This window comes from Pteropus medius, unplaced genomic scaffold, assembly GCF_902729225.1.
Source record: "Pteropus medius unplaced genomic scaffold, Ma_sr-lr_union100, whole genome shotgun sequence".
NCBI classification, from domain to species: domain Eukaryota; kingdom Metazoa; phylum Chordata; class Mammalia; order Chiroptera; family Pteropodidae; genus Pteropus; species Pteropus medius.
Window position 1 is genome coordinate 1,698,833 of NW_024352784.1, and position 27,839 is coordinate 1,726,671.

At 35.4% G+C, this 27,839-nt stretch overlaps 1 protein-coding gene and 2 pseudogenes across 1 annotated transcript; 1 reads left to right on the forward strand and 2 right to left on the reverse strand.

Annotated features, from left to right (window-relative positions):
- Positions 1-6,386: 6,386 nt before the first annotated feature.
- Positions 6,387-10,424, reverse strand: LOC120590500 (matrix metalloproteinase-26). Its single transcript, XM_039848305.1, is given in 7 exon segments — positions 6,387-6,415; positions 6,494-6,655; positions 7,145-7,269; positions 7,864-7,961; positions 7,963-8,037; positions 8,715-9,008; positions 10,326-10,424. Coding segments are annotated over 7 exon segments (882 nt in total).
- A 1,394-nt stretch (positions 10,425-11,818) lies between these two features.
- On the forward strand, positions 11,819-27,611 carry LOC120590501 (protein N-terminal asparagine amidohydrolase-like; annotated as a pseudogene).
- On the reverse strand, positions 12,402-12,520 carry LOC120590593 (uncharacterized; annotated as a pseudogene).
- Positions 27,612-27,839: the final 228 nt, after the last annotated feature.

The following is a 27,839-nucleotide window of genomic DNA, read 5'->3' on the forward strand; positions in this document are numbered from 1 at the left end:
TTTGCCTACACTTTCCTCCATTGTAAGTAAAATCATACTCTCTTTCTGTTTTTATTTCTGTGGCTTTCTCTCTCTCTGCCATTAATTTACTTTCTGAACATATTTATCCTTCCTATTCTGCTCCATTTCCTTCTATTTTTGCTTTACCTAAATTCGTATCTTTTCACCATGTAATTCTCTATTTTTTTCCAGTCCTCTTATTACCTCTATTTTTTTTCTCATTTCTCTTTGCATTTCTCTGCTTTTAGTTCTTGCATTCTTTATTTTATTTCTCACCTGAGAAGAGTGCCATCTCTATCTGAAGGTCAAAATTATACTGATTACAGATGCTACGATTTTGATCCTTCATGGACCTCAGGTCCTGAAAACTTTGATTCCATGATTAGTGAGGGTTGAATGCTTCCCCTATCTTTATAAATATTCCTGGTTTCTTCTGGAGAAGAAAATTCCAGATTGGTATCACGATCTGCTGGATCTCCAGAGATGTAATTAATATAAATAGCCCTTAACCACAGCTGTGCCAAGAGCATATGATTATGATCCCAGAAATTGTAGGAATGCATTCCTACTTCTATTCATGACTCCCAATTTTTTTCTTTCAAATGTAATAGTTTTCTCTTATCAAATGACCACATGAGAGTTAATTCATGATTACCACTTTAACCAAGAGGAATATTCAAATTTCAGCTTTATTAGAGGCATCCATATAGAACTGTGGTGTTTAAGTGCCCTTCTCTTATAAGGTATTTACCAGTTCTCACTGAAGAAAGCTGTTTATTAATATGTGTTTAATAATCATTTATTAAGCAATAACAGGATTCAAGTTTCCATACTAATAAGCTCTGTAAAGGCAAAAGCCACTATCTGCTCATTATTACTTCAATGGTGCTTAGTTTAGAGCATGTCTTCCCAAAAGAATCTTTTTCTTAGCTTATATCTTGGTTATCCACCACTTGGCATTTATTTGAGAAACAGCTTATCAATTTCTATCAAGATATATATTGGGACTTTTATTGAGAATGTATTAAGTCTACAGATCAATTTTGAAAAAACTGATTTTTAGATTACTAGATCTTCCAATCCAAGAATACAGATCTCAGTTAAAGTCTTTATTTTTCTCAATATTGTTTACTTACTTTTCTGTTAAGATATTATGTATCTTATATTAAATTTAAGTGTTTGATATTAATTTATGCTAATGTGAACAGCACTTATAAATTATCTTTTTCTGTCTTTGCTACTCATATATAAAAATAAAATTGATTTATGTTTGGTCTTTTTCCTAAAAATAAAACTACTAAGCTTACTTTTATTTCTAATAAGTAATCTGTATAATCTTTAGGCCATATTTTATAACAATTATACCTCCATAAGTAATGCCAGTTTATCCATCCTTTATTTTCAATCTTTATACCTTCTATTAAATTTATTTTTATTTAATTATTTTTTTCAATTATAGCTGACATTCTATATTATATATAAATATATATGTGTATAAATATATATGTGTGTGTATATATATATATATATATATTTTTATATTACTGTCAATCTCTCCCTTTATGTCTGTCAACATTTGCTTTATATATTTAGGTGATTCTGCACTTGGCGTATAAATGTTTATAAAAGTTATGTCCTCTTGTTGGGTGTGTAAATATTTACAAACATTTCCTCTTGCTGGATTGATCTTTTGATCATTATGAAATGTCTTTCTTTGACTTTTGATATAACTTTTGTTTTAAAATCTATTGTGTCTGGTATAAGTATTGCCACACAAGTTTCTTTTTTTTTCATTTCTATTTGCATAAATATCTTTTTTCATCCCTTTACTTTTAGAGTGTGCATGTCTTTCAAATTTAAGTGTGTCCTTTTTTATTTTTTGCCACAGTAGAAATGTTTATTTTCAATATATTTGAAAACAGGTAGGAAGGAGAAAAATTCCTTATGTTGGTTGTGTGTTCCTTCCTGTTGTAGTTGAGCCTTGATTGCTGTTATCACATCAGTGAATGAGACTGATTCTCGAGCTGACTCTCTGTGGGGATTGGCCATGACTATAGTACATGAGCTGTTGTGTGAAGGCTGGCTCCATGAGGCAGGATTCATTTTAGTGGGGCTCTGGTGCTTGTCATCCTTGGCTATGTCATCTGTAGAACTAACTGGGTGGTGCTCTGGTATGGTCTGAAGTCAGCCACTGTGTTTGTTGGTTCTGGAGACTCTTGAGAGTTTCTCTGGTGCAGGTCCACATCACCTACTGTCTGTGTCTAGTCTGGGGCCACCTGGTAGGAGCTACCAAGTTATTTGTGTTTGGTAGCTGCCTGTGTTGGGTTTCGGGGCACCTGAGAGAGTCTATGTTCTACCAACACCAACACTGACTGGTACTTTGCTGGGCTTAAGGCCTCTTAGCAAGAGATATAGGGCACACCAAGGCCAGTCAGAGCTTCTTTGTAGTTTGTGGACCTTTGAAAGATTTTAGGAAAGTTTATAGCTTGAATAGTGGCCAGACACTTCTGAGAAACAGCTGCTGAAAGAGATTCAGCCCATGCATGAGTTGGTTGTGGTGGGGTCTCAGAGAATCACCAAGGTGGTATGAGCAGTGTTAGACATGATGATGGAGACTCAGATTTGATGCCTGCTTCTGCCTGTCAGCTGTGTAGGGGGAGGGCTCAACAAAGCAATAATAGCCCCTGCTAGAATTTCAGCACTACAGGGAGCTGCCTCTCCAGCCCTAGCCCTGAAGCCAGACAATTCAGTTCTTCCTCATGCACTTTTCAAGTTGCTGTCTCTTCACTGGAGCTTAGGGTGACTCTTTGCAAGTAAGTGATTTTATACTCAGGCACTTTAAGAGGACACCTGGGTCTACAGCAACCCTCTTCCTCACCCAGACAGAATCCCCACTGACTTTCACAGCCAGATCTTGTGAGGACTCCTCTTCCTGGCACAAGTGTTATGAGCTTGGGAGCCCAATGTGGAGCTGGGGCTTCTAGCTCCTCGAGGGGGACATCTGCAGCTGAGACATCCCTCTCAATTCCTACCCTACCACATGTGGCTGTGGGCCAATTCATTTTACATCTCCACCCCTCCTACTAGTTTTAATGTGGCTTCTTTATATCACTAGTTATAAGACTTCTGTTCATCTAGTTGTCAGGTAATTTTTAAGGTTGGTTGCTCTATAATTTAGATGTAATTTTTGATATGGTTTTGTGATGAGGCAAGCACTGTGTTTACCTACTCTGCTATCTTGACCCTAAGGCCAGTGATTGGAGCTGCAGTAAGCCAATGGAAGAAAGAACTTTCTTATTATATTTAGTGATGTGATGTGCCAGCATCAGCCTATCTATAACAAATGGTGTGGCTGGGCCAGCCCTTATGATTCTTATTATGATTGTAAGATGCCTTCAGCAATAATCATCAGTAAATTTAAAAAAAAATGTTTATTACTTACAAGTTATGAAAATTACATGATATACTTGGGGCCACCTATCAGTCATGAGGGTGGAATGGGGGAGATTGGACATAGGCCTAGGGTTCTGCTTGGGGTTCCGTTTTTATTGAGATCAAGGTGGGAGCCTAGGGTTTTGAGGCTTTCTCTTTATTTGTGAATTTAAAACACAATAGCAGGAATTTAAAGTGTAAAAAGAGAAAAAACAAGGGGCCCAAATGGTCAATTATCTAAGTAGCCTATGGTGTGGGTGATGGTCTGGCTCTTTATCTAGTTGAGTGACTCACAGTGTGTTTATTTGAGATAGCCATCTTTAAAATGAATGCTACTCTGAAGTGGATACCTTTGTAATCAAAACTTAAGTCTTACACTTGCATTATAAAAAAAGGAAAACTAAATGTGAGGTCTTATAAACGCTTGATTTATTGTACTGGTTAAGAACTCTGGTGCAATTTGCTCTCAACTTTTATTAAGTTAAATTGCTATGCATGGTAGTTTTTAACTATAGTTTTGATAGATAATAGTTAAGGGACAAATCGGATTTTCTCCTTTGTCAGTTTTGAAACTACTAGTAGAGAGATATAATTATAGACTACATTTTTAAACATTTATAAGGCTAATTAGATTTTCTATTTATCCTTTTGCTTATTTTTGTAAGTCACGTTTATCTAAGAATATGTATTTTAGATATACATTTTGATATTTATTAGCTAAAATTTACTCATAATATATCATTGTGATTTTTCAGGAATGTCGATACTGCCTTTTCCATTATCAATGTTGGTTTTATATGCATTATCTCTTTTATACTTATCAATCATACAATAGATAAATAATCTCATAAACTTTTCAAGAAGTCGATTATCAAAGGCTGGGTTCTCTAGAAGCAGATATTAAGCCAGAACTTGAGATGCAAAGTATTTTGAACAAAAGTCCAGAGGGTCCTTTTAAGAAATTAAAAAAGAGTTTATTCAGAGAATAATTTGCAAACCAGGAAACATTGACCTGGTATGAACTGAGAATACATTCCATAATGGAGAGGATAGGCAAGGTTTTTTAAAGGCAAAAGTTGTTACGAAGCTGATGATCAAAGAAATGGGTTGCTAGGAGAAACAAGACTATAAACTTACATCATTCACTTTCTGATTGGTGGAGACAACTGTACTTTCAATGGTTGGCTGACTCAGTGGTCAAGCAAGTGGGGTTGTGAGATGAGAACAATGGGTAATATATAATTAAGGATTTGTTGATGTCTTAGTTCTGTTTTTTGATCACACAATTATAGTGCAGGGAGTATCATTTGCCAATGATGTAAGGAGTACAGTTTATCAAACAGTACAATCAGCACTGGGGGCCACTCACTCTGCAGGAAGTTTGAGAGCCCAAAGTCACATCTTGCAAGCAGCTTCAGAGCTTAAGTTGCAAAAATCCAAATGTTGGGCAGCAAGATATGAAAATAAAGTCCTTATAAGTCCCTCAGTATTTATTAGGAATCAATACCTGTGAGAGGAAGAGAGAGAAAGCAGCATTGGGCAAAGAGAAAAGCTGAACTGCCTGACAAGGCCACGGCCAACACACTGGGGCTCTCTGCTGCATTACTCCAAAGAATCTCTGTTTTCAGGTGAAAACGATGGGGCATTCACTTTCCACCTTCACCCATCCATCTAATGTAGGATGCCCTGAGAAAGGTATGACTTCAGGGAAATGGACCTTTGAAATTAATGAAAATCACAGAGACCCCATTCATGTCATATTCCATGACTCAAAGGATTCTCATCAATTTTTACTGTCTTCGTCTTCATCTGCTTTCTTTCAGTTGCTCTTATGAACTCAAAATTATCATTTTATGCAGAGTAACTTGAGTTTTTTCAAATACTCTTTGTATTTTCAAAAACAAATAGATGGATTCTTCTGAATATATTAGCTATATTTTCTCTTGTAATGAAAATAATATTAAAATAGTTCCTTTATAAAATTTTTTATGACTTTCTGTTTTTCTCCTTTCTTATACCCTCATTAGTGCAATCTTTCCTGACCTATTCTCGAAATAATCTATATAATGTACTAGCTTCCCTTCCCTAGCAGACGTCTTTATTTCAGCTTACCACCCAAAACTCAATTTCCTCATTTCAGGCTTCTCATTACCAAGGGAATGTTGTGTGAGGCAGAATAATCCCTGTGTCAGAGGATTCTCTTAATTGTCTTCATTCTAAAATAGGAAGATCAGTGCTCGAGACTGGTCAAGTGATTAGGATAGCCCTTCGGTCTAATACCTTGTACATCTCCTCGTGGCTTCTATTGCTCTACTCATCTCATACTTTCCACCCAGGATTTCTTTCTCTAAATGCAGGCAGTGCATATTTTTAATCAAATATCTTGCTAACTATGTTAATACCTAAAAATTGTGCTGCCAAGCACTGATTAAATAGATTTATTATATAATTTTGCCCAATGACAGTAGATAAAGTTATTACAATTATTCAACAAATGTAAAACTGAGGTTAAATAACTTGCCCAAAGCCTCAGAGATAGTAAGTGGATATGCCACCATTCTAACAGTTGGTCTCTAATCTTCAATGCAGCATAAATAACATTCCTCAAACTACCCATGTAGTATTAAAATGGTCTATTCTTAATCTTATTTATTCTTATCTCTTCTATTAATTCAAGAGTTCCACAGCCATTTATACTAGAATTCTCCACTCTACCATATTCTTCTCTCCTGTCTCATTACAGTGATTAAACATGCCAAATTGTAATAACAAAATTTTACCCTTAAAAATCATCTTTGGTGTAAGCCAGAAGTTTTGGCTCAGTGACCCCAACTAGGTTTCATTGTTTAGGGATTACTTTAAGCAGTCTCCAAGGCTCGTTTACTGCTTTGGGTTCTCTGATCCTCCAAGGAAGCCACCAAAAGGCCAGGTTGAATGATTTTTCTGTGCCAGCATCAGGGAATTTCAGATGAACACCTTTCTCCTAATGGAGACAAAAGAAATTAGTAAACTCTAAGTGGATTTTCCTGCCCAGATCCCCACCCTTCCAGTGGGCACAGACCATATAGTTGCTGAATTCTTTGGATATCATCAACATCAAGGTGGAAAGTTTTAGGGTTCTGATTCACATATCTGGGATACGTTATGGAGTTCTGACTCGTGGAGTGCCACAGGCCCAGAGAATGACCTAGCTCATGAATAGCAACCAGGAACAGATTAAAACCTGAAAAAGGCACAGACAAAAAGATAAAATTTAAGGTAGAAAATGGGTGTGAAAAAGAAGAGGGAAAAAAAGAGAGAAAAGGAGGGAAAAACAAATGTTAAGAGTACAAGAAAAAAAAAGAGATAGAAAGGTAGGCAGAGAGGGAAAAAATCTAAGTGGGAAATAAAATGGCAAACTATATAGATAGATAAACTGGAAATGAACAAAAAGCATGGAGAATTTTAAGAGGCTGATGATTGGAAGCTCAGAGATAGAGAAAAGCACAGTATGATGATGTGTTTATTATAGAAACATCTTTGTTCAGAAATGATCCCCACCTCCCCCACCCCCCACCCACCTGTCCCCCAAATAGGAGACCCAATTCCTCAGCCAGATGTTCCTGGCAACTCTGAAACCTTTACTTCCTTTACTATATTTCCAGCCCAAATGGAGATCATCAATACCAACCCCCAAGCTCCTGGTTTTAGCACTCCCACCACATAAAGTTACCTTCGTATGCAGTCGACCAATGTTCTCCCTTGTCAAAGTGGATAATTCCTGGAGTTCTGGAATCTGATAAAAAGGTGTGGGCTAAGATATGACCTGGGCCATCAAAGGACCACAATCTCCATGCTCTGTGGACAATGATAGAAGCTATTGTTATAATGGGGTGGCGGGGCGAGGTGGTCAGAGTCAGAGCAGGAATGATCTTAGATATGCCTCAGTGCCTTAGGTACCATGCAATTGGGTATTGCTGAGGTACGAGAGGGCTAGCATCACCTATACAGAAGAATGGGGGTGGGGGACAAAACTCTTGCTACTCCCTACATTCTGTGTTAAAAAAGAAGAGGAAAAGTTGGCAGCGACTACATGAAATTTATAGATTAGACACAAAAACCTCTGTCCAAAGTGGAGGGTAAAGCGGGGAAGGAGAATTATGCTCTGCGGGCTTTTACAAATATGTCAGGTCAACTTTGAAAAGCATTTCAATAGAGTAGAGGGCTATACAACTTCTTTTTAACAGGAAATGTGCAATCCTCCCTCCTTTACTTTATTCACATCACAATGCATCCCCTCACTTACCTACAGTTTTATTGTACTAAAAATCTTTCCTGTATTATTGACTTCTTAGGATTTTGCCTGATTTTTTTTTTCTCAGAAGGTGTACTAATGGATTAAATTTTTGCTTATAGATTGAGACCATTTGCTCTTTACATAGGACACCACACCCTCCCTGCCATGTCAGTTTCTTACTCAACTCCCAGAAAGAAAGCTTGATGTCTGCATCTTGCATTTTCACTTGCTGGAAGGTCAAAGTGGTCACATTTGCTCTAGATGGAAACCGCATCATGTATAATGTCATTTACTGTAGATGGATCCTTTCTTTTGGGTAATTGATAATGCTGAAAAACAAATTAAGCAGAATAGCTTAAAGGTATGGAAATTATGTCAGCTCTAAAAAAGAATGATTCTGCTTTGAAGCAAATCACTGAATATTTTAGGGCCTCATTTTGTTAATATGTAAAGTAGAGTAAATCCCAGACTAATTAAATCAGAAACCCAAGGGATTAAAACTAAAACATGGACTTTTAAGAATTTGATAAATCTCCCACATTATTTTACATAAAGTCTGAAAACCACAGCCTTGATAGTATAATTGTGGGAAAAAAATCAGTGTGAACTCAATTGGAATGTACAGCATTTTATAAAGTTTAGCATTTCTTTGCTTTGGGTGTCTCCAGTATGCTTAGGATTCCTAATAGAAAGAGTAACCTAGTTAGGGAACAAAAATATGTCAAAAGTGTACACAAGAAACATCCCCCCCCACTCCCAACACACACACAGAAACACACACACACACACACACACACACACACACACAAACACACACACACACACAATAGATTTAACTAAGAAAATAATAATAGATTACATGGCCAAAGAATAGCAGTTAGGCTCCACTTCCTAAAGAGATGATCTGAAGAAGCTAGAATAAGAAGTGGGAGAATTGCCTTCTCTGTGGGAGAGTTGGGCTTAGGAGAGAGAGACTGCCAAGGAAAGTAGAAGACAAAAGAGGTGCCTCCAGGAGGGACGCTGGAGGAAGTCCTTTGAGGTAATCCACACTCATCTCTCTAGGCCTTAATGACAAGCACCTATAGGTCAGATTGTGCTTATTCCATTTAGAACTTTCTGGAGAGATGGAGTAGTTAGCCACATCAGTTATTCCACAGCGAGGGTGATGTAGCACAGCCAGCATCTGCTCGTCATGTGGATCTGTCTCATTCAGACAGAACTGCCACAGGAATTGCATCTCCTCTTCCTGGGTAAGGAGTGGCAACTCTTTTTTGGCCAGGGAAAACCAATGGAAATAGTCCTGAGTGAGAAACAGAGAAAGGATGATTATTTAGAGACAATTAGGGCGGACTCATAGTGTCAGTGCCCTAGTGCAGAGCCTCATTTGAGGGCTGGGAAGAACAGTGCTTTGACTATCTGGCCTTCAAAAACCTCCTGTTCTCATTTGAATGATGACTACTGTCCCTGATTCTCCTGTCACTGGGGAGATAATTTTAAGCACAAGTGATAAAAGTGACCTAGATAACCTGTTAAAAATTCTCTAAAAAATAAAACATCCAAGTTTCAGGATAGAAAGGCCCAAGAATAAAGCTTATCAAGATATTAGCTGGGAATTGCCCAGATAGATGGTCTCTGTTTTTTCTGATTGATTGAGGTTTTCATAGTCAAGACAGAATCCATGACTCCTAGGACACAGAATTTCACTAGTTCTGCATGCCCAGTCCATTTGCATGGCATTTAATTAAAATGCTTTTTAAAAATTCACTTATCACCTACTCCCTTTTCACTGACTTTTTTACCAGTCCAGTGTACTGAATTTTAACTTTCAGGAAAAAAAAACAAAACATAGCACCTTGCATTAGAGTCAGGTTTTTGTCTATATTTGAAACGCAGCTGGACTGAAAGTATTTTAAGGGTGATGTTTATGTTTAACACAACTTGGTCTACACAACAGTTCTTAGGATAGTACTTGGTATAAACTCATGATTGATTTTTGCATTTTGTATAAAATTACATTTTTATGCTTTTATTTTATTGTGACTTTGGCTGAGCACTCAGAGACATCTGATTTACTACATTTTTTTCTGGGCTAAGTATTAGCAGAAAATTTTACCAGGTCCCCAAACTGTGACAAAACACATGACTAAAATCATTTATAAGGAATTTTAGGTATTTGGGGTGCTTAAAAGATATGGAACATTTTCTTGGGAAATTCGAAGATATGTGGTAGACAGTTTGAGAGATTTCTGTTGAGAGGAAGGACATTATTAGTTCATTAGTTCTCTTGATTTCTTACCACCTAACAGACTCAGAAATCCAGACACCTGCATGTTCACTCTGTATCTCATAGAAGGCTAAGAGTGTGACAGATAAACATTGGGGCTGAATTATTCATTAGGCACAATAAGCACAAGACTTTTGGGGGGGGGTGTTCAAAATGATTTAATTACTTTTAAAATCAGAAGAAAAATTGAACTTAGAGATTGAAGAACATGATTTAATATGTAATATTAATAATTTATCTTTATACCATGCAGCAATGTGTATGCATATAATGTATATGGAAAAAGAGCCCAGAGTCATAATGTGATAACGTGGTCCTGATTAGCACACCTACCTTAACAAAGTCCAGTCCTTCATGGTCCGTAGCAGGGGGCACCGGGAAGGTCAGGCACCAAGGCAGGAAAATAGTAGCTTTTAAGATGACAGACTGCATGGCAAATGCTCATTTCTTCCCCTGCCTGAATTCATGTACCTAACATAGATCATGGGGCCTTTATAGTTATACCAGCAACATTTAGTGACTCATGCTGCTTGTTTGCCCTTTCTTTGCACTGGTTAGTGTCGACATCACCCATTTGGGGTTGAAGGCAGAATGGTCAGCCTACCAGCGTAATGACAGCAGGCATGGGATTTATTTATTTTCATGTTCATTTCACACCTGATAGCCCTTAGGATACTTGGCCATAGCCTTGGTTAAGGAAGTACTGGTATTTCTCAGGTTATAGGAAACAGTATTATTAAAAAGTGGAGAAAAAAATAACAAGAACAAAACATAAAAATGATTTATTACAGGTTTACCTATATAGTAATTTATTTACTAGTCACAGACAAGTACTATCTTGCTCCAAAAGCTAGAGAGAAGAGAGAATGAAATTGAGGATGGGATTAACATGCACTACAGTGAAGGTCCAGAGCAGGATATGAAAAATCTCTGAGACCCATATAAGGAAGATAAAGGGACACACAGAAAAAGAAAGTTACTACTAAAGGTATGTTTGAGAAAATATCATTGATAATAAGTTGAGATAGAGATATGCATATATAGCACAAGATCTCAACTGATAGCCTTTGAAATCACACAGATATGAATATGAATATTAACTCTGCTATGTAAAAGCTGATCTTTTACGTAGTTATTTACTACTATTAAGCCTCTATCTTTTTATCTGTAAATTAAGGAAACTAATAATATTCATATAGTATGATAGTAGCAGATATGGAACCTGAGCACTGGGCCTGGTACACAGTAAATCACAAGTGACAACGGGTGCTTTATATTTATTATTACATTCACATAGACACAAAAATTAAAGCAGAAATAAAGACTTTGAGACTCTAAGAGAGAATGAATTAAACATCAATTTTTATTGAGCACTTTCTAAATATCCAGACCTCTCCAATGAGGAAGACACCTTGATTAGATGTGGTTCCATTTCTTGCCCTCCAGGAGTCACCCTCTGTCAACAACAGGAACACCTGCTACACTAGTACTCAGAGAACAGTTTGCCAAGGCACCGTGCCTCTCCCTCCTATTTCTGCCTGTTCCTCTAGATAAATCAAATGGGATAAAGTGTCTCTGTGAAGAGACTGGAAATAGTATAAAGAATGGATGGGGCAAGAAGGGGTGTTCACTACTTCTGACTCACCCCCAAACCTCCAATTCCCACCTCCACCTCAATTCCCTCCCAGCAATTGATTATAATCAATTTTTTCTTCTTCAAGGGTGCATATTCCATAAGCATGGTACCATCCAATCATATCGGGCCTGCAAGCACAGCCTCAATAAGTCAAATTGGTTTGCCTTCTCTGATGCTTTGAAAATCCACCATGCCCTTCTGGGGTAATGCAATTTCTATCAGTGATTCCTATGGAGATTTGTAGCCTTCTGCTCTTTATCTCCATCCTATAATTATATTTCTATGAAGTTCATGAAAAGACAAAACTAATTTACAAAAAGTAACCATAACAATGATTTCTTTTGTTGCAGAGGGGAGAGAATTGATGGTTAAAGAGTACCAGGGAAATTTCTCAGGTAATGACATCTTCAATTTCTTGACTAGAGTTTGGATAATAAAGATGGATTCATTTTTTAAAACTCATTAAACTGTAGGCTTAGTATCTGTACATTTTACCATATGTTAATTATTCCTCTGTAAAAATAAATAAAATTTAAATAAATAAAAGAATTTTGATCACAACAAGGTATCAAATGTTATACCCATTCCACCATGAGGAATATAGTGGTAATTCCACTATATTAAGTGTTAATATATGTGATTGAATGAGCATATACATAATAATGTGGTCAGCATTATTTTATTTTATTTTTTCAGGTGAGGCAATCCTTGGTTGACCTCATAAAATGCAAGGACCTTGTCATCTTACAATCTCTTATTTTTTAATTTTTTTATGACTACAGCACCTGGTCTTTCTAGGTGGTCTCCCATCCAAGTACTAACCAGTCCCTACCCTGCTTAGCTTCCGAGATCAGACAAGATCAGGCTTGTTCAGGGTAGCATGGCTGTAGACAGTCAGTGTTATTTTAATGTGAAAGTGTTATAAACTAGCTCATGTTCTAAAAGAAGGAAATTATATTTTAAAGATATAGGTAAATAATGGACAATCAACCATACAAATTAATAAGACCAAAAGTATTTGCGATAAACTTGGAAAAGAGAATAAATCTGAAAAAGGCAAGGTAAAATAAATAGGCTGTGGAACTAGAAATGTTTATTGTTAGGTAGGCATGGTATAAAGAAAGTTTATTCCTTATAGCCTATTTCAACTTCATAAAATGTGAATTTGTTCACAGTGTCATAGGTCTTATTTCATTTTCACTTCAAAGATAAATACGCTCTGGCTTAGGAAATATACAAACCTTTTCATGGAGATGGTAAAAATGTTAAGATTTGTATCTATATTTGTTTTGCTCTAATGGGGATTTTATTAAATGAAGTATACTGCATATCTTTACTGGCAGATATCCACCATTATACCATCAACATATCCTTGATGTTCCTTTAACCTGAATAAATTCGCAAACTATGGGGCCAAAGTTTAGTGGAGTCATAATAAAAGAAACAATGCTTAGAATAAAAGAAACAAAATAAACAAAACTTTATCCAAAGTTACTAAACATTATTCAAAACCCATTGCAACATTGAAAAAAAATGTAAAAACCTCCTTTTTGAATCTATTATGTCTCCTTAGGTGCTCTAAAACATCTCACTTTCTCAGCCCCTCATACTCTAAAATCCCCAAAACACTCCTGCAGTCTTTCCTTGTGAGTTCTTTTCTCCATTCTTAGTTTCTTCATTACTCTCCTATCTATCAGAAATGGCCGATTAGAGTTCAGCTTCCTCCACCTAGGCTAGATATGTCTAGGTTGGTTAGAAGTCAAGTTCATTCTGTCCCATTGGAGGGTCATGATCAGAGTCTCCTGTAAAGAGTAGTTCTTCAATTACTCTGACTTGTTCTTGAAATTCTTGTTCAGAATTGTTATAATTGAAATTTCTTTATGTTTACAGGCCTATGAACTATACTGTAGACTTATTTAGGACAAGGATTTCTTTAATTTAGCACAGTCTTTGGAATCTAGAAGATAGTTATTATTTATTAAATGAATAAAGTATTCAGTAAAAGAGTCTCATAGTTAATAATGAAAATAAAAATGAGTTCTTTGTATGTATTTTGCTGGTGGTAAACATGAGCATATAACTCAGATCTCTCAACCTAGGGCAAATGATAACTATAATAATGTATTGAGCACATACACTGTGTCAAAAATGAACTGTTTTACTGATACAATTCTCTGTGAAGTAGGAGTTTTATTATTTTCATCTTATAGTTAAGGAAATAAAGCTTTGACATCTTTTGATCATCATTTGGACAGTCACAATGCTCATAGTAATTTATAGACATTATAAACAAAGAGTGTTTTACACTGAAGGCAGAACTTTTAATGACTGAACTAAACTTTCAGTTTCAAAGAGATTGCGCCATCTCTCATGGTGCCACATGTCATTGTGATGCTGTTTCTGGTGCTTCTCATGTACACCACACAATTGTATAGGGAGATTTGGAGAAGCAGTCACCTGTAAGACTGATCCCATAATCAAGTAAATAAGTGCTGGGTACTGAGACCTATGTTACCTAAATAAATAAATGACTTATTAATGATTCAGCTACAGATAAGGATACTTGAAGTATAGCAGTGTTTCTCAAATGTCATGTACATAGAATCATCTGTATTGTTAAAATACAGATTCTGATTCAATTGATCTTATACGGGCTTAATATTTTGAGTTTCTAAAAGCTTCTAGGTAATGTCAATGCTGCTGGTCTAAGGATCACACCACTTTTGATCACTTATGAGGTAGGTGGTGTTGAGAATGTAAGGAGTGTAGAAGCTATGAATTCAAGCTATGAATTCAACCAGAAAGTTTTGAGAACAGACACTAGATTTTAAATTTTAAAAATCAGGAGCTATGAGAAACAGGAACTCATCTCTCCACTCACTCTTGTACTTTCTTCTTTGCTCTATACTCTTTTGTGATATTAATAGCATCTAATGCCTGAGGGCCAAGATATCTAGCTTGTGCCCAAGATTTTTCCCAGCAGAGTATGGATTATTTTTCCACTTCTCTGGGTAAGCTATCTTGGCAGCAGGAGAAAAAGTCGTTTCAAAACTACAGGAATTCATGATCTCTATTTCTGTGATTGAGGTAGTGGGGTCGGGAAGGGGAAATTTGAGTGTACATTTTTTAGAGCTAAGAAATTGTTTCCTTTGTCATGACACTGACAACTATGCTGGAAAAGAGTGACTCAATGTTTAACTTATCTTGATGCAGGAGAAATGATTCTACAACAGAATCTGAGTTTGGATAGTTACTGATAGAGAGCATAGGAGATAATGGATATGTGAACAAGGGGACTGGTCAGGCTGCAGAGTCATGAATATACCTGGAGCAATATAAAACATGAATGTTTGATTATCACCATGGGGCAGTATATTTTCTCTTCTAAAATTATTCTTCATTTATAACTTGTTTTTTCCTTCCAGAAAATGCCATGTCATTTGTGATGCAAAGGTTATTAAGAAAGAAAGAGCTTGCCTTACATTTGTTTGCCATCTCATAAAATGACCTGTAAATTAAACATAGGAGACAATGATAAGAAGTTAGACTAGTGACTAACTGAATTGAGATTTGAACCTACCTGGGTTGGTCAGAGGAAGTAAATAGAGCAAATGTAATAACCTGGATCTTATATTTAAAAATTGTTGTAGGAACTCAGGGAACTTAGGTCACGACATTTGTTTGGAGTATAGGTTTGCATTGCGCAATCAAAAACTATAAAATGGTTGAATGTGTAAAAAACCAGACACAATGTGTAAAAAAGAGACATACTTTGGATTTAAGGACAGATACATGCTGAAACTGAAAGAGTGTAGAAAGATACTCCATAAAAATGGCAACCAAAAGAAAGCAGGGATGGCTATATCTACATCAAACAAAATGGACTTTAAGTTCAAAACTATGTCAAGAGACTTAGGAGTTCATATATAACGATAAAAGAGTCAATTCAACAGTAACATTTAACAATTATAACTCAACCATAAAGCACACCATACCAAAACTAATGGGATGCAAAAAAAGCAGTACAAAGAGGGAAGTTTGTAGCAATAAACACCTACATTAAAAAAGAACAAAGATCTCAAAAGAACAATCTGACTTTATAACTTAAAGAAATAGAAAAAAAAAAGAACAAACTAAGTCCAAAGTTTAGCAGAAGGAAAGAAATAATAAAGACTACAGCAGAAATAAAGAAAATAGAGAATAGAAAAATAATTTAAAAATCAGTGAAACTAAGATAAAATTGATAAACCGTTCCTTAACTGGACTGAAAAAAGAAAAGCCTGAAATTAGTAAATCAAAAGTGAAATAGGAGATGTTACACCGATACCATAGAAATCAAAATATGATAAATATGAAAAATTATATGCCAATAAATAAGACAATCTAGAAATAATATAGAAATATGGGAAATCTAGAAATATGGGACCTACAAAGAATGAATCAAAAAGAAATAGAAAGTCAAAACAGACTTACAACAAATAAGATGGGAGGAGTAATAAAAATAGAAATACTCCCAACAAAGAAAAGCCCAGGACAAGATGGCTTTACAATCGATTCCTATTAAACACTTAAAAAATAATTTATACCTTCTTAAACTTTTCCCAAAAATAGGAGAAAAGTTATACTTCCAAAATGCATTCTACTAGACCAGCATCAGTGCAATACCAAAGCTAGAAAAAGACACTGCACTAAAGGAAAACTACAGGCCAATGTCCCTGCTGAACATGATGTCAAAATCCTCAACAAAATACCAGTAAATGGAATACTAGCAAATGGCACATCAAAGGAATCATATACCATAAGGAAAGAAGATTCATCCTTGGGCTGCAAGTATGGTTCAACATATGCATATCAATAAATGTGATACAGCGCATTAACAAAATGAAGGATAAAAATCATGTGATCATCTTAATAGATGTATAAAAAGCACTTGGCAAAATTGAACACCCTTTGATGATAAAGGCTCTCAAAAATTGAGGTATAGAAGAAATTTACTTCAACACAACAAAAGTAATTTTTAAAAAGCCCGCAGCTAACATCACACTCAATGGGGATAAGCCAAAAGCATTCCCTTTAAGATTCAGAATAGCCAAGAATGCCTGCTCTCATCTCTTCTTTTCAACATAGTGCTGGAAAACCTAGCCAGAACAATGAGGCAAGAAAAATAAATAAAAGGCATTCAAATCAGAAAGGAAGAAGTAAAACTTTTATCTCTGTTTGTAGATAACATAATCTTATATGTAGAAAGCCCTAAAGACTCCACACATACACACACACACAAAAAAAGTTATAACTAGAAAGCAAATTCAGTAAAAAACTAGCATACAAAGATCAGTTCGGTCTCTATACATTAACAAAGACCTAACTAAAAAGAAATTAAGAAACAATTCCATTTCCAATGACATTGTAAAGAATAAAATACTCAAAAGTAAACTTAACCAAGGTGGTAAATAATTTGTATATAGAAAACTAGGAACATTGATTTAAAACAATTTAAAAGATACAAATAAATCAATGGACATCACCTGTTTATGGATTGGAAGAATTAATATTGTAAAAATATTCATGTTCCCCTAAAGCATTGTTCACAGAAATAGAAAAATCAATCCTAAAATGTATCTGAAATCACCAAAGACTTCAAACAGCCAAAGTAATTTTGAGTAAGAAGAACAAAGCTAGAGGTATCACAGGCCCTAATTTTAAAACATATTACAAAGTTACAGTAATCAAAACAGTGTGGTCCTACATAAAGACAGCTATATAGACCAATGGAATAGAACATAGAGCCCAAAAATAAACTTGCACATATATGATCAACAGTTCTTTTACAAGGGTGCCAAGAATACACACTAGGGAGAAGATAGTCTCTTCAACACATTGGGAAAACTGGATAGACACATGAAAAAGAATGAAATTGAATTTTTACATCACAACATATTTTTAAAATCAAAGTAAAATAGATTAAATAGATGTAACCCTAAAAAATAAAACTCTTAGATGAAAACAGGAAAAAAGTTTCTAAATAGGGGGCTGGGCAATGAATTCTTGGTTATAACACCAACAGCAGAGTCAAGAAAAGTAAAAATAAATAATCAGAATTACATCAAACTAAAAAGCTTCTGCACAGCAAAAGAAACAATTAACAAATTTAAAGGCAACCTACAGAATGGGAGAACATGTTTGCAGATCATGTATCTGATAAAGGGTTAATATCTAAAAATGTATAAGAAACTCCTTCAACCAAAAAGCAAAATAACAAGTAACCCAATTTCAAAATGGGCAAAGAAACTAAATAGACATTCTCCAAAAAAGACAATCAACTGGCCAACATATACATGAAAAGGTGTTCAACATCACTATTCATCAGGAAAATGCAAATCCAAGCCACAATGAACTATCAACTCACACATATTATTAACAATAACATTGTGGCTATTAACAATAGCTACATCAACAAAAAGGGCAAGTGTTGGTGAAATGTGGAGAAAAAGGAACCATTGTACACTGGTGGTGGAAATGCAAATTGATGCAGCCTCTATGGCAAACAATATGGATGGCTTCCCAAAAATAAAAAATATAATTATCATTGGATCCAACAATCCTACTTCAGGGTATGTATCCAAAGGAATTAAAATCTATATTCTGAAGATATATTTGCATATCCATGTTCAATGAAACATTATTCACAATAATCAAAATATGGAAACAATCCTAACAATCTAAATGTCTATTAATGGATGAATGGATAAAGAAAATATGATATATATTCACAATGGAATATTGTTCAGCCTTTAAAAAAAAATTTCTGCCATTTGTGACAGTATAGATAGATCTGGAGGACATTATGCTAAGTAAAATAAACTAGACACAGAAAGACAAATATCGTACGATCTCATTTATGTATGGAATATAAAATGTCAAACACATAGAAGCAAAGAGCAGATGGCATAATTATCTACACAGAAAATCTGATACTATTCCTTTCTATATATAAGTCCAAGTTTTTGGCCTAATCATTGTTCTTCTTTCTGAAGAACTTGTTTTAAAATTTCTTGCAAGGCAGGTCAATTGGTAACAAATTCCTCAATTTTTGTTTGTCTAAGAATGTCTATTTATCTTCACTTTTTAAGAATATTTTTCCAAGGTATAGACTTCTAGGTTGGTGGGTTTTTGTTTTTTTTTCTCTCAGCTTTAAATATTTAAATTAATAATATTTTAAATATTTTACTTCACTCTTTTCTTGCGTGCACAATTTCTGGGGAGAAGTCATGTAATTCTTATCTTGTTCCTCAATAGGTAAGATTTTATTGTTTCTTTAGCTTCCTTTAGGATTTTTTCTTTATCTTTGATTTTATGTAGTTTGAAAATGATATGCCTAGGTGAAATTTTTTGACATTTGTTCTGCTTGATGAGCTTTGATCTTCCCTGGTTTGTGGCGTGGTATCTCACATTAATTTGAGGGAAATTCTCGGTCTTTGTCTCAAATATTTCTTCTGTTTATTTCTCTCTTTCTTCTTCTTCTGGTATTCCAATTACCCATATGTCACACCTTTTGTAGTTGTCATACAGTCTTTGGATATTGTGTTCTGTTTTATTCATTGTCTTTTCTCTTTACTTTTTAGTTTTGAAGGTTTTATTGAGATTTCCTCAAGTCAGAGATTACTTCTAAGCCATGTCCAGTAGCTCATCAAAGGCATTCTTCATTTCTGTTACAGTATTTTTGATCTTTGTCACTTCTTTTAATTTATTTTTAAGGATTTTATCTCTTTCCTTACACTGCCTATGTGTTCTTCCATGCTGTCTACTTTATCCATTAGAGCCCTTAGAGTATTAATCATAGTAGTTTGAAATTACTGGTCCGAAAAATCCACCATCTGCCATGTTTGTTTCTGATGCTTTCTCTGTCTCTTCATATTGTGGGGTTTGGGTTTTGTGGGGTGGGGAGTGAGGGGGAGGGAGGTGTTGCCTTTTGATATGCCTTGTAACTTTTTTGGTGATAGTCAGATATGATCTACTAGCTTTTAATAATGCGGTGGTGAGATGTCGGAGCGGGAGGAATATGTTCTATGATTCCATCTCAGTCTTTTAGTGAGGCTGTGTCTCTGGACTATGAAATTCACAAACGTTTCTCAGTCTTGTTTTGTTTTGTTTTCTCCTTCAAGTGCAATTAAATGGCTGGAGTAGGTTTAAGTTGGGTATTCCTCTTGTCCCATGTGAAAGGCCCTAGTTGGCTGAGTTGGGTATTCCCTTTCCCCAGGTCAGTTATGGTCTGATAATATCCCAGCAAGTTAGGCTCTGGTTACCTGGTTTCTCCTGCAGGCAAGTCTTCTTAAGAAGAGAGTGCTCTGGCATATTTATATTTTGAGATTATTCATTTCCCATCCTTTTGCTAGAAGCAAAAGAAAATTTTTTCTCTGATATTTACTATGGGAATTTGTACAAACTTCTGGAGGTAAATCTTACCAAACCGTTGGCGCTCCCTTATGACTGTGTCACTCGTTGTTTTTAACTCTTAGAGTTGTCCACACAGAGCCTCTAGCAATTGGTCAATTATATTTCTGGTTTTCCTAACCCAGCGCTGGTTACCAAAGTGGTTTCTGCTAGTGAGTCTCCGCTCCAGTAAGCTATGATTCCGTCTCTCCCCCAAGGTTGGAGAGACAGAACAGGAGCTTGTCCTGTTTTCTCACTTCTTATAGTGATCCTAGAAGAGCTGCTATTTTTCAGTGCTTCAGTTTTTACTTGTTAGGATGGAATAGCAACTTCCAAGCTCCTTACATATAGAACTAGAAACCAGAAGTCCTTATATTTCTTTCTTTATTTATATCATTATTTAGGTTTCTTTATTGATGATGCTAAACAATTAAACAATATACTTTTAGTTGTATTTCTCATTCAAAGAAATATAAGCAGTATGTCTCGACTTCTCACTTATAAAATGAAGATATTTATATCCACAAAATTTCTTTCAACTGACACTTTACCTCCAAAGTGTTGATATTGTCTTATGACAGAGAAATTTTTTCCTTTTTTAACTTAAAAATACACAAATAACATTCATGATTTTATGATTATGAAAATATACATAGTACATAAGTTTTGCATACCCATTTTATTTGAACAGCTTTTTAAATTTTCTTCAGTTTTCAATTAGTTTTCTTTTCCCTTTGAATTATCTCACCTTCATCACTTTCTTACATTGTTTTATATTTGCAAGTATAGTAGCAATTTTTATACTTCCACTTTTTCCTCTAGATTAGGGATCCCCAACCTTTTTGACATCAGGGACCAGGGCTCCTACAAGAATCTAATGCTTAATGATCTGAGGTGGAGCTGCGATGGTGATGCTAGTGCTGAGGAACTACTGTAAATACAGATGAATCTTCACTCTCACTTGCCCAAGGTTCACCTCCTCCTGTGTGGCCCCCATTTCTAACAGGCTGGTACCAGTTGTGGCCTGGTGGTTAGAGACCCCTGCTTTAGATACTGCCCTATTAGTACTGTCTCTAGTCTTTTACCAGACTAGACATTTTTTATTCTCTAGCTTACTGCAATGTGACATCCTGGGACTTACTCTAATTATCTTAGTGCTTTTTCACTGCTTATCAGGGTCATATATTTTTTCTTCTGTTATTTTACCTGGTTTACTGAAAACCATCAAATAACTTCTTAGATTAAATTAATTTTAAGTAAGTTTAAATGGCATTGGCTCTTTTGCCTTCTAAGGTCCTATCTATTTCAATTCTTTACCAGCGTGTAATATTTTTTGCTTTGTAGTGAAGCTTATGTAATTTTTAGATGTTCATTCATTTTTCTCTAATGTCATTTACCATTTTCTTTATTTCAAATGCTTTAAAATTTTACAAAAATATATTTAATATAGATTTTCAAAATCTATACTCCTGAGAACTCTTATAAGACTTCCCATTACACTGATAACATATAATCTCCTGGACTGGAGTTTTAAAAAACATTTTTTTTTTTGTTTTATATTTTCCATTCTTATATTTTATTCTTTGCTGGAGGAAATTTTCTCAAATATTCAAATACACATTAAATCAAAGATCTTTATATGTGCTGTGACCCCAAAAGAAAGAATACATGGGTCACAGGGAATGTGATGCCTCAAAGTTCTAACAACTGTGGACTCTGTAGGATTAGATGTAATGGTGACCAAAGGCAATGTAATCTTTCAAGGGGCAAAGCAGGATTCCCATTGAATTATAAACTACAGCTACCATCTGGAAACTCTGGATTCCTCATGTCTGAGATAATTAACCCTGAAACTCAGGAAAAGGTAAAGCTGCAGCTACATAAACAAAATAGCCAGGTATATGAACTCTACCTGGAACCATTTTAATGGGCAATATTTAGTGTAAAACCCTCCTCTAGCGTGGGCAAAGCTTTATCAGAAACTTCACCATTGCAGTTCTACTTCTCTCTCTGCCCAATCCTTTAGTATCATCACTAAATATCACTTCCAGTTACCCACTCAAGTAAATCTGTGAGTTTTTTTAATCCTCACAATGCTGGGCATTGTTGTTTAGATGCCCCAGTTCTAGAAGTAGAAAGAATACACCTAAAGAAATAGAATCCTGTTAAAATTTCAGTTAGAGATGCCTCCTTGAAACCTCTGAAATATCAGTAAACAAGAAAAGGAATTAATTAATTTTTTTAAATTAGAATGAGTTAGAACTACTGTTATTCAATGTGGTCAAGTGTGATGTTTAGTTTTATGTGTCAACTGACTGGGCCATGAGATGCCCAGATATTTGATCAAATATTATTCTGGGTGTGGGTATGTGAGAGTGTTTTTGGATAAGGCTAACATTTGAATCAATAAAGTGTGTAAAGCAAATGGCCTTCCCTGATGCATATAGTTCTCATCTAATCAATTAAAGGCCTGAGTAGAACAAAAAGATTGACCTTCCTGAGAGGAAGAGAGATCTCTTCTTGCTTGACTGTCTTGAGCTAGGACATAGGTCTTTTTCTTCTTTTGAACTTGAACTGAACCATTGGTGCTTCTTGATTCTAAGGCGTTTGGTCTTGGACAGGAACTACACCATCAGCCCTCCTGGGTCTCCAGCTAGCCAATTATAGATCTTAGGACTTCTCAGCCTCCATAAACAAATAAGTCAATTCCTGATAATAAATACATAGTTATTTATTTATATATTTATTTTCATATGTATGTATTTATTATATATGTATTATATATTATTATATATAACATATAAAGTATATTATATATACTATGATATTCTTATATATTATTATATATAATTATTATATGTGTTATATATAATACATATTATTATATATGCTTATTATATATTATATATATTATTATATATATGTATGCATACACATCCTATTGGTTCCGTTTCTCTGAAGAACCTTGACTAACATACTGAGTAAGAATGTGCTTTGTGTTTGGTGATCCTTGGGCATCTCTTCTCACTTCTTGCCCAATTTTGATGATGCAATGGACTGAATGTTTGTATCTTCCCCAAAGTTTGTATGTTGAAATTCTAACTCCCAATGTGATGGGATTAGAATGTGGGGGTCTTTGAGAGATAATTAGGTCATAAGAGTGAAGCCTTCATAAATGAGACTAGTGCCTTTCTAAAAGGGACCCCAGAAAACTCTCTAGCCTTCTTTTTGTCATGTAATCACACAGCAAAAATATTGTTGTCCATGAACTAGGAATCAGGTTCTCACCAGACACCCAGTCTACCACCATCTTGATCTTGGACTTCCCGGTCTCCAGAACCATGAAAAATAAATGTTTGTTGTTGAAGCCACCCAATTTATGATATTTTTATACAGCAGCCCAAATGGACTAAAATAGATGGTAAAAGAGACCAATGCAAAAGCCATACTCTGAGAAATTTATGGTGATCAAAGATTAAGTGCTACCTGAAGGTGGTAGGAATCAAAAATGGATTAATGAGGACAGAAATAATATATAACTGTTCTGGCATCAGGTTTAGTTGTAGTTCTAAGTGGCTGTAGATCATCCCACTAACCATCTTCCTGTCAGTTCCCAATTTTAAAAGTCCATGTGAATCCTGGAGAAGCTGCTTCCAAATGTATCGCTGAAGTGTGTGGATCCAAGCATGCAAGGCCTGACTGTAGTTCATACTGTGGTACATCACTCGTATCTCCTTGTCCTGCCAGCCTGAAGAGCCCATTCCTCTACTGGGAGTGTTACAGCTGACAGATCTCATTTGAGTCCTTCTTGGGAATTGCTATCTTCTGAATGAACCAACTCACCCAAACCCATGTCTCCTCCTTCTGGGCAGATCACATCCAATGACCAGTCAATGTGCATTTAAAAAGGCCTAGGCTCTTTCTTTAATTCAGGATAATTAATGGGTCATCTTAGCTCCAGTGATCGCTGCAGGATTAAATTCACCTTTGTTACAATTGCATGACATTCAATGTCTCCTTCCACTAGTTCTATTTTATTCTTTTCCAAATAGGTATCTGAGAACACCCTCCAAATAAACTTCTGCACACAAATGTTCACTTCAGTGTTTGATTCAAAGGGAACCCAACTTGTGGCACTATCATTAACAAAGACGAATGCAAGCCACACAAAAGGAAAAATTATTTGCAAAGCATATCACAATAAAAGGCTTTATTCCTTAATACAGAAAGCACTCCAACAAATAACTAAAAAGTCTTTTAAAGCACTGAGTAGGCTGGCCTCCAAAAAGAAATTCAAATGCTCTTAAACACGAAGACTAACATTATTCATTTTAGAAGGTAGAAATTGCATTTATCAGCAGGTAGCAAAAACAAATCTGAAAACCTAATTATAGTGGCACAAACATAATGACATAGACAAATAAAATGTGATAACTGCTGCAGAAGAGCCACATACAGGTGCTTGAAATTTTGTGTAATAGCAATTAATTTTGCTTGATAAAACAGGAGAGGCCTCATAGGGCATTCACTATAAATGGTTAGTTCACATGCATAATGGGAATTCAGCTGGATGCTCCTTGAATTCAATCATTTAAGTCCCTCTGGGGATAGCTTCCTGAGTTGTCATCCCCAGTGGCTTTTGTTACTAAAAAGGCATCAGAGTAGAAGGACTAGAATCAGACTGTTTTGATCAACCCTTGTACCTAACAACTGGGATTGGCATAGCTTCATTCCCGGTTCATCTCTTTTTTGATTTGAATTGTAAATGTGGTGACCAACTCCTTGGTAAGTACTCGAGAAGCCTTGTGTTCTAATTATGAATCTCATTAATCAAAAACTTATCCTTGATAAGCTTTTATGATTTTACTGTTTAATACTTACTTCAATCTCAGGATATACTCAAGACCAGAAATAGTCCTGACAACACCATTCTGACTATATTAAATATCACTCTACTTTTAATATAAAAAAAATGATAAACAACCTCATTTAACAACTTACATATAAATAGTGAACTTTATTCTAACTCTGTCCTTTAAAGACATTCTGTATTTGTTATTTAAACCACATTTTTTGTATTTTTTGCAAAGTAGAGAATTGAATTGGGTAGGTTCTTCTGAGATGAAAGCAGCATACTGGAAAATTTTCTGTACAATGTTTTGCTTTACTCTAGTTTCTTTAAAAATGTCACATTTCAAAGCAAAAATAAAATAGACTTTCCAGAAAGAGATACTATTTAAATTTGATTGATTGATAGATTGATTGATTGTAGTTCAGGAGAAGTAGAGATTAACAATAAATAGTAAATAACATTCTGGTTACACATTTTTTGATTACTCCATTTTTCTTAATTGACCAGTAATCAAGTAATTTTTATTCTATTAAGAAAACTGATTTGAAGTTATTAATAGGATTTGTTATGGAGGGATTTATAATTCGGTTTTCAAAATGTTTAAATTGATTAAAAGATTCAGATCTATTAAAGACATTACTATATGTCAAAAATAATACCAACTTATTGGCAACTTATGAAGTTTGGGAGAAAGTTTGTTAGATAACATTGACGGGTGGAGGGGGTGGGGATTGAAAGAGGAGTAGTTTTCATATACCCGAGGAGGAACTGCTGGGAGAGGGCTGGTGAGATGAAGCCTGAACTGCATGAGTTCAATTCAACAGACAAGCCAGGCAGGAGAGAGACTCCAGGCAGAAAAAATAACATTCTCCTCACATATCTCCTCACTTAGCTCAACAAATTCAACATTAAACATACTTTGACACCTTTGCCCTGAAGGGAAAGAACTCTCAATTCTCGGTTCATCTCTTTTTTAAACTCTATTTAACTCATGGTTACACAAACCAAACAAGCAAAGCTCTTGCATAATACTCGTGAGAATAAAACCTCAGTTTCCTTTTAAACATTTATCCTACTTCTTTCAGATTAGCATCAGAAGCAAGTTTGGGGAATTGGAAGACACTATCCAGGTTTAACAGATAGCTTTTGTTGGTAGTTGTATCATGTGACACAACCGAATTAGTGTTTGGGCAGACATATATCAAAGTGGTTTTAGTCACATAACAATAGTTTATTCATTGCCTTTTATGAATGTGTATGAGAGCCAAACTAAGGTGAAAAAATATCCAAACATCTGCCAGGTTTTTTTCCTTATTTTTTTCTTTTTTAATGCATACAATTTATTATATAATCCAGAACTTTCTAGGCATTCTTTCTGTCTCTCTGTTTCCTTGACATCCCATTTTTTAAGGAAAATAAATGTCAATAAAATGTTTACAGACAACTCAGAAATGGAAGTAGTTTAGGCAGAGGAAAATAAATATAGGAAGTTGGAAATAAGGTTCAGCCCAGAAAATGCATTCAGAGGGCAGCAAAAGTTCAGGAAGAAAAGGCAGCAGCTCAGAAATGATTGAGGATAGATTATGGTAATTAGAGTTTGAGATTATATAAGAGAAAAAGTACAGGGGGAAAAAAATAGTTAAGAAGAAAGGAAATGTGAGCTTTTAAGAATTTGTCACGACAGGGAAGGAGCCTCACGATGGTGCCCTACTGCTAGAGGGGTTGTGGTTGCCGCTGCCACAGTTCACCAAGGACCTTGTCCAAGCCTACCCACTTCAGGAGGAAAGAACCAGACTTCTCAGAAGTCAGCGTGTTCAGTAAGAGGGATCCCAGGGCCTTCTGTATGTTCAGCAAAGAGAGCTTGCAATGATCTCCCCAAAAGATGGCTCCATCTCCATTCTGGGTTCTGATGATGCCACCACTTGTCACATTGTGGTCCTGAGGTACACAGGAGGTAATGGGGCTCCCTGTTTGATACATTGTGATGGAACCAACACCAAAGCTGAGATCCCGTTGGTCATGAACTTCATGAAATCCTGTTCTGACCATGCTCAATGTAGAAGGCTAGAATTGCACCTTGTGGGTAGCTTCAGTAAGGATAGGCAGTTGTCATAAAAACTTATTCAACAACTTAGTGAATTTGACAGACAAGATGACATTCACTTAGTGATATAATGTGTGACAGAATTAAATGACCTGGAAGAAATTGAAAATCACTTTCCAATAATTTATGGAATTGCTGTCAACATTAAAACTACAGAGATTTACAGAGCCTCCTTCCAAGATAGTGGTCCAGAGAAGGAGCTGCGTGCTATACAGCTTTAACAAGAGGACCATCAAGTAGTATGTACAAGGCAAAGACAGAACGACTTCATCTGGGACCGTGTTCTTGGATGTCAGTTCCATATATGGATTTCTGGTTGCAGCAAGATGATGAAAAAATTCTAGAGAATCTTTCCAATTCACCTCTGCCCTACTCCCACTTTGATAAACATATTAGACCTACTTTAAAAAAAAAAATACCCATCTCCAGTACATATGTTTCCTGGAAATAAAACTCTACTCTAGAAAAAAAAAAAAAATCGAAGATGGCTTATGGGAAAAGATCTCTCTCCAGGAAGCTAAAAATAGGAATTACCAAAGAAAGCAACTTTTTAGCAGGTCAGAGATTGCTGGTGGGCTCGGACAGAATAAAAATTAGAAATTTACATCTCTTGAGTCTTAGTCTCCTTCCTTACTCAGTGTCTTTCAAATGACTTTCAAATTAAAATCTTATTTTGACAAAGAAAAAAATCTGTCATGATATCAGGATCATACTAACAAAATGATCAAAGGTATAAATAATGATAAGAATAATAGTACTAAGAAACTGCCTAAATATTTTAGATCTAAAAGATATTATCAAAGTCTTCATGAAAAGGATTGATGA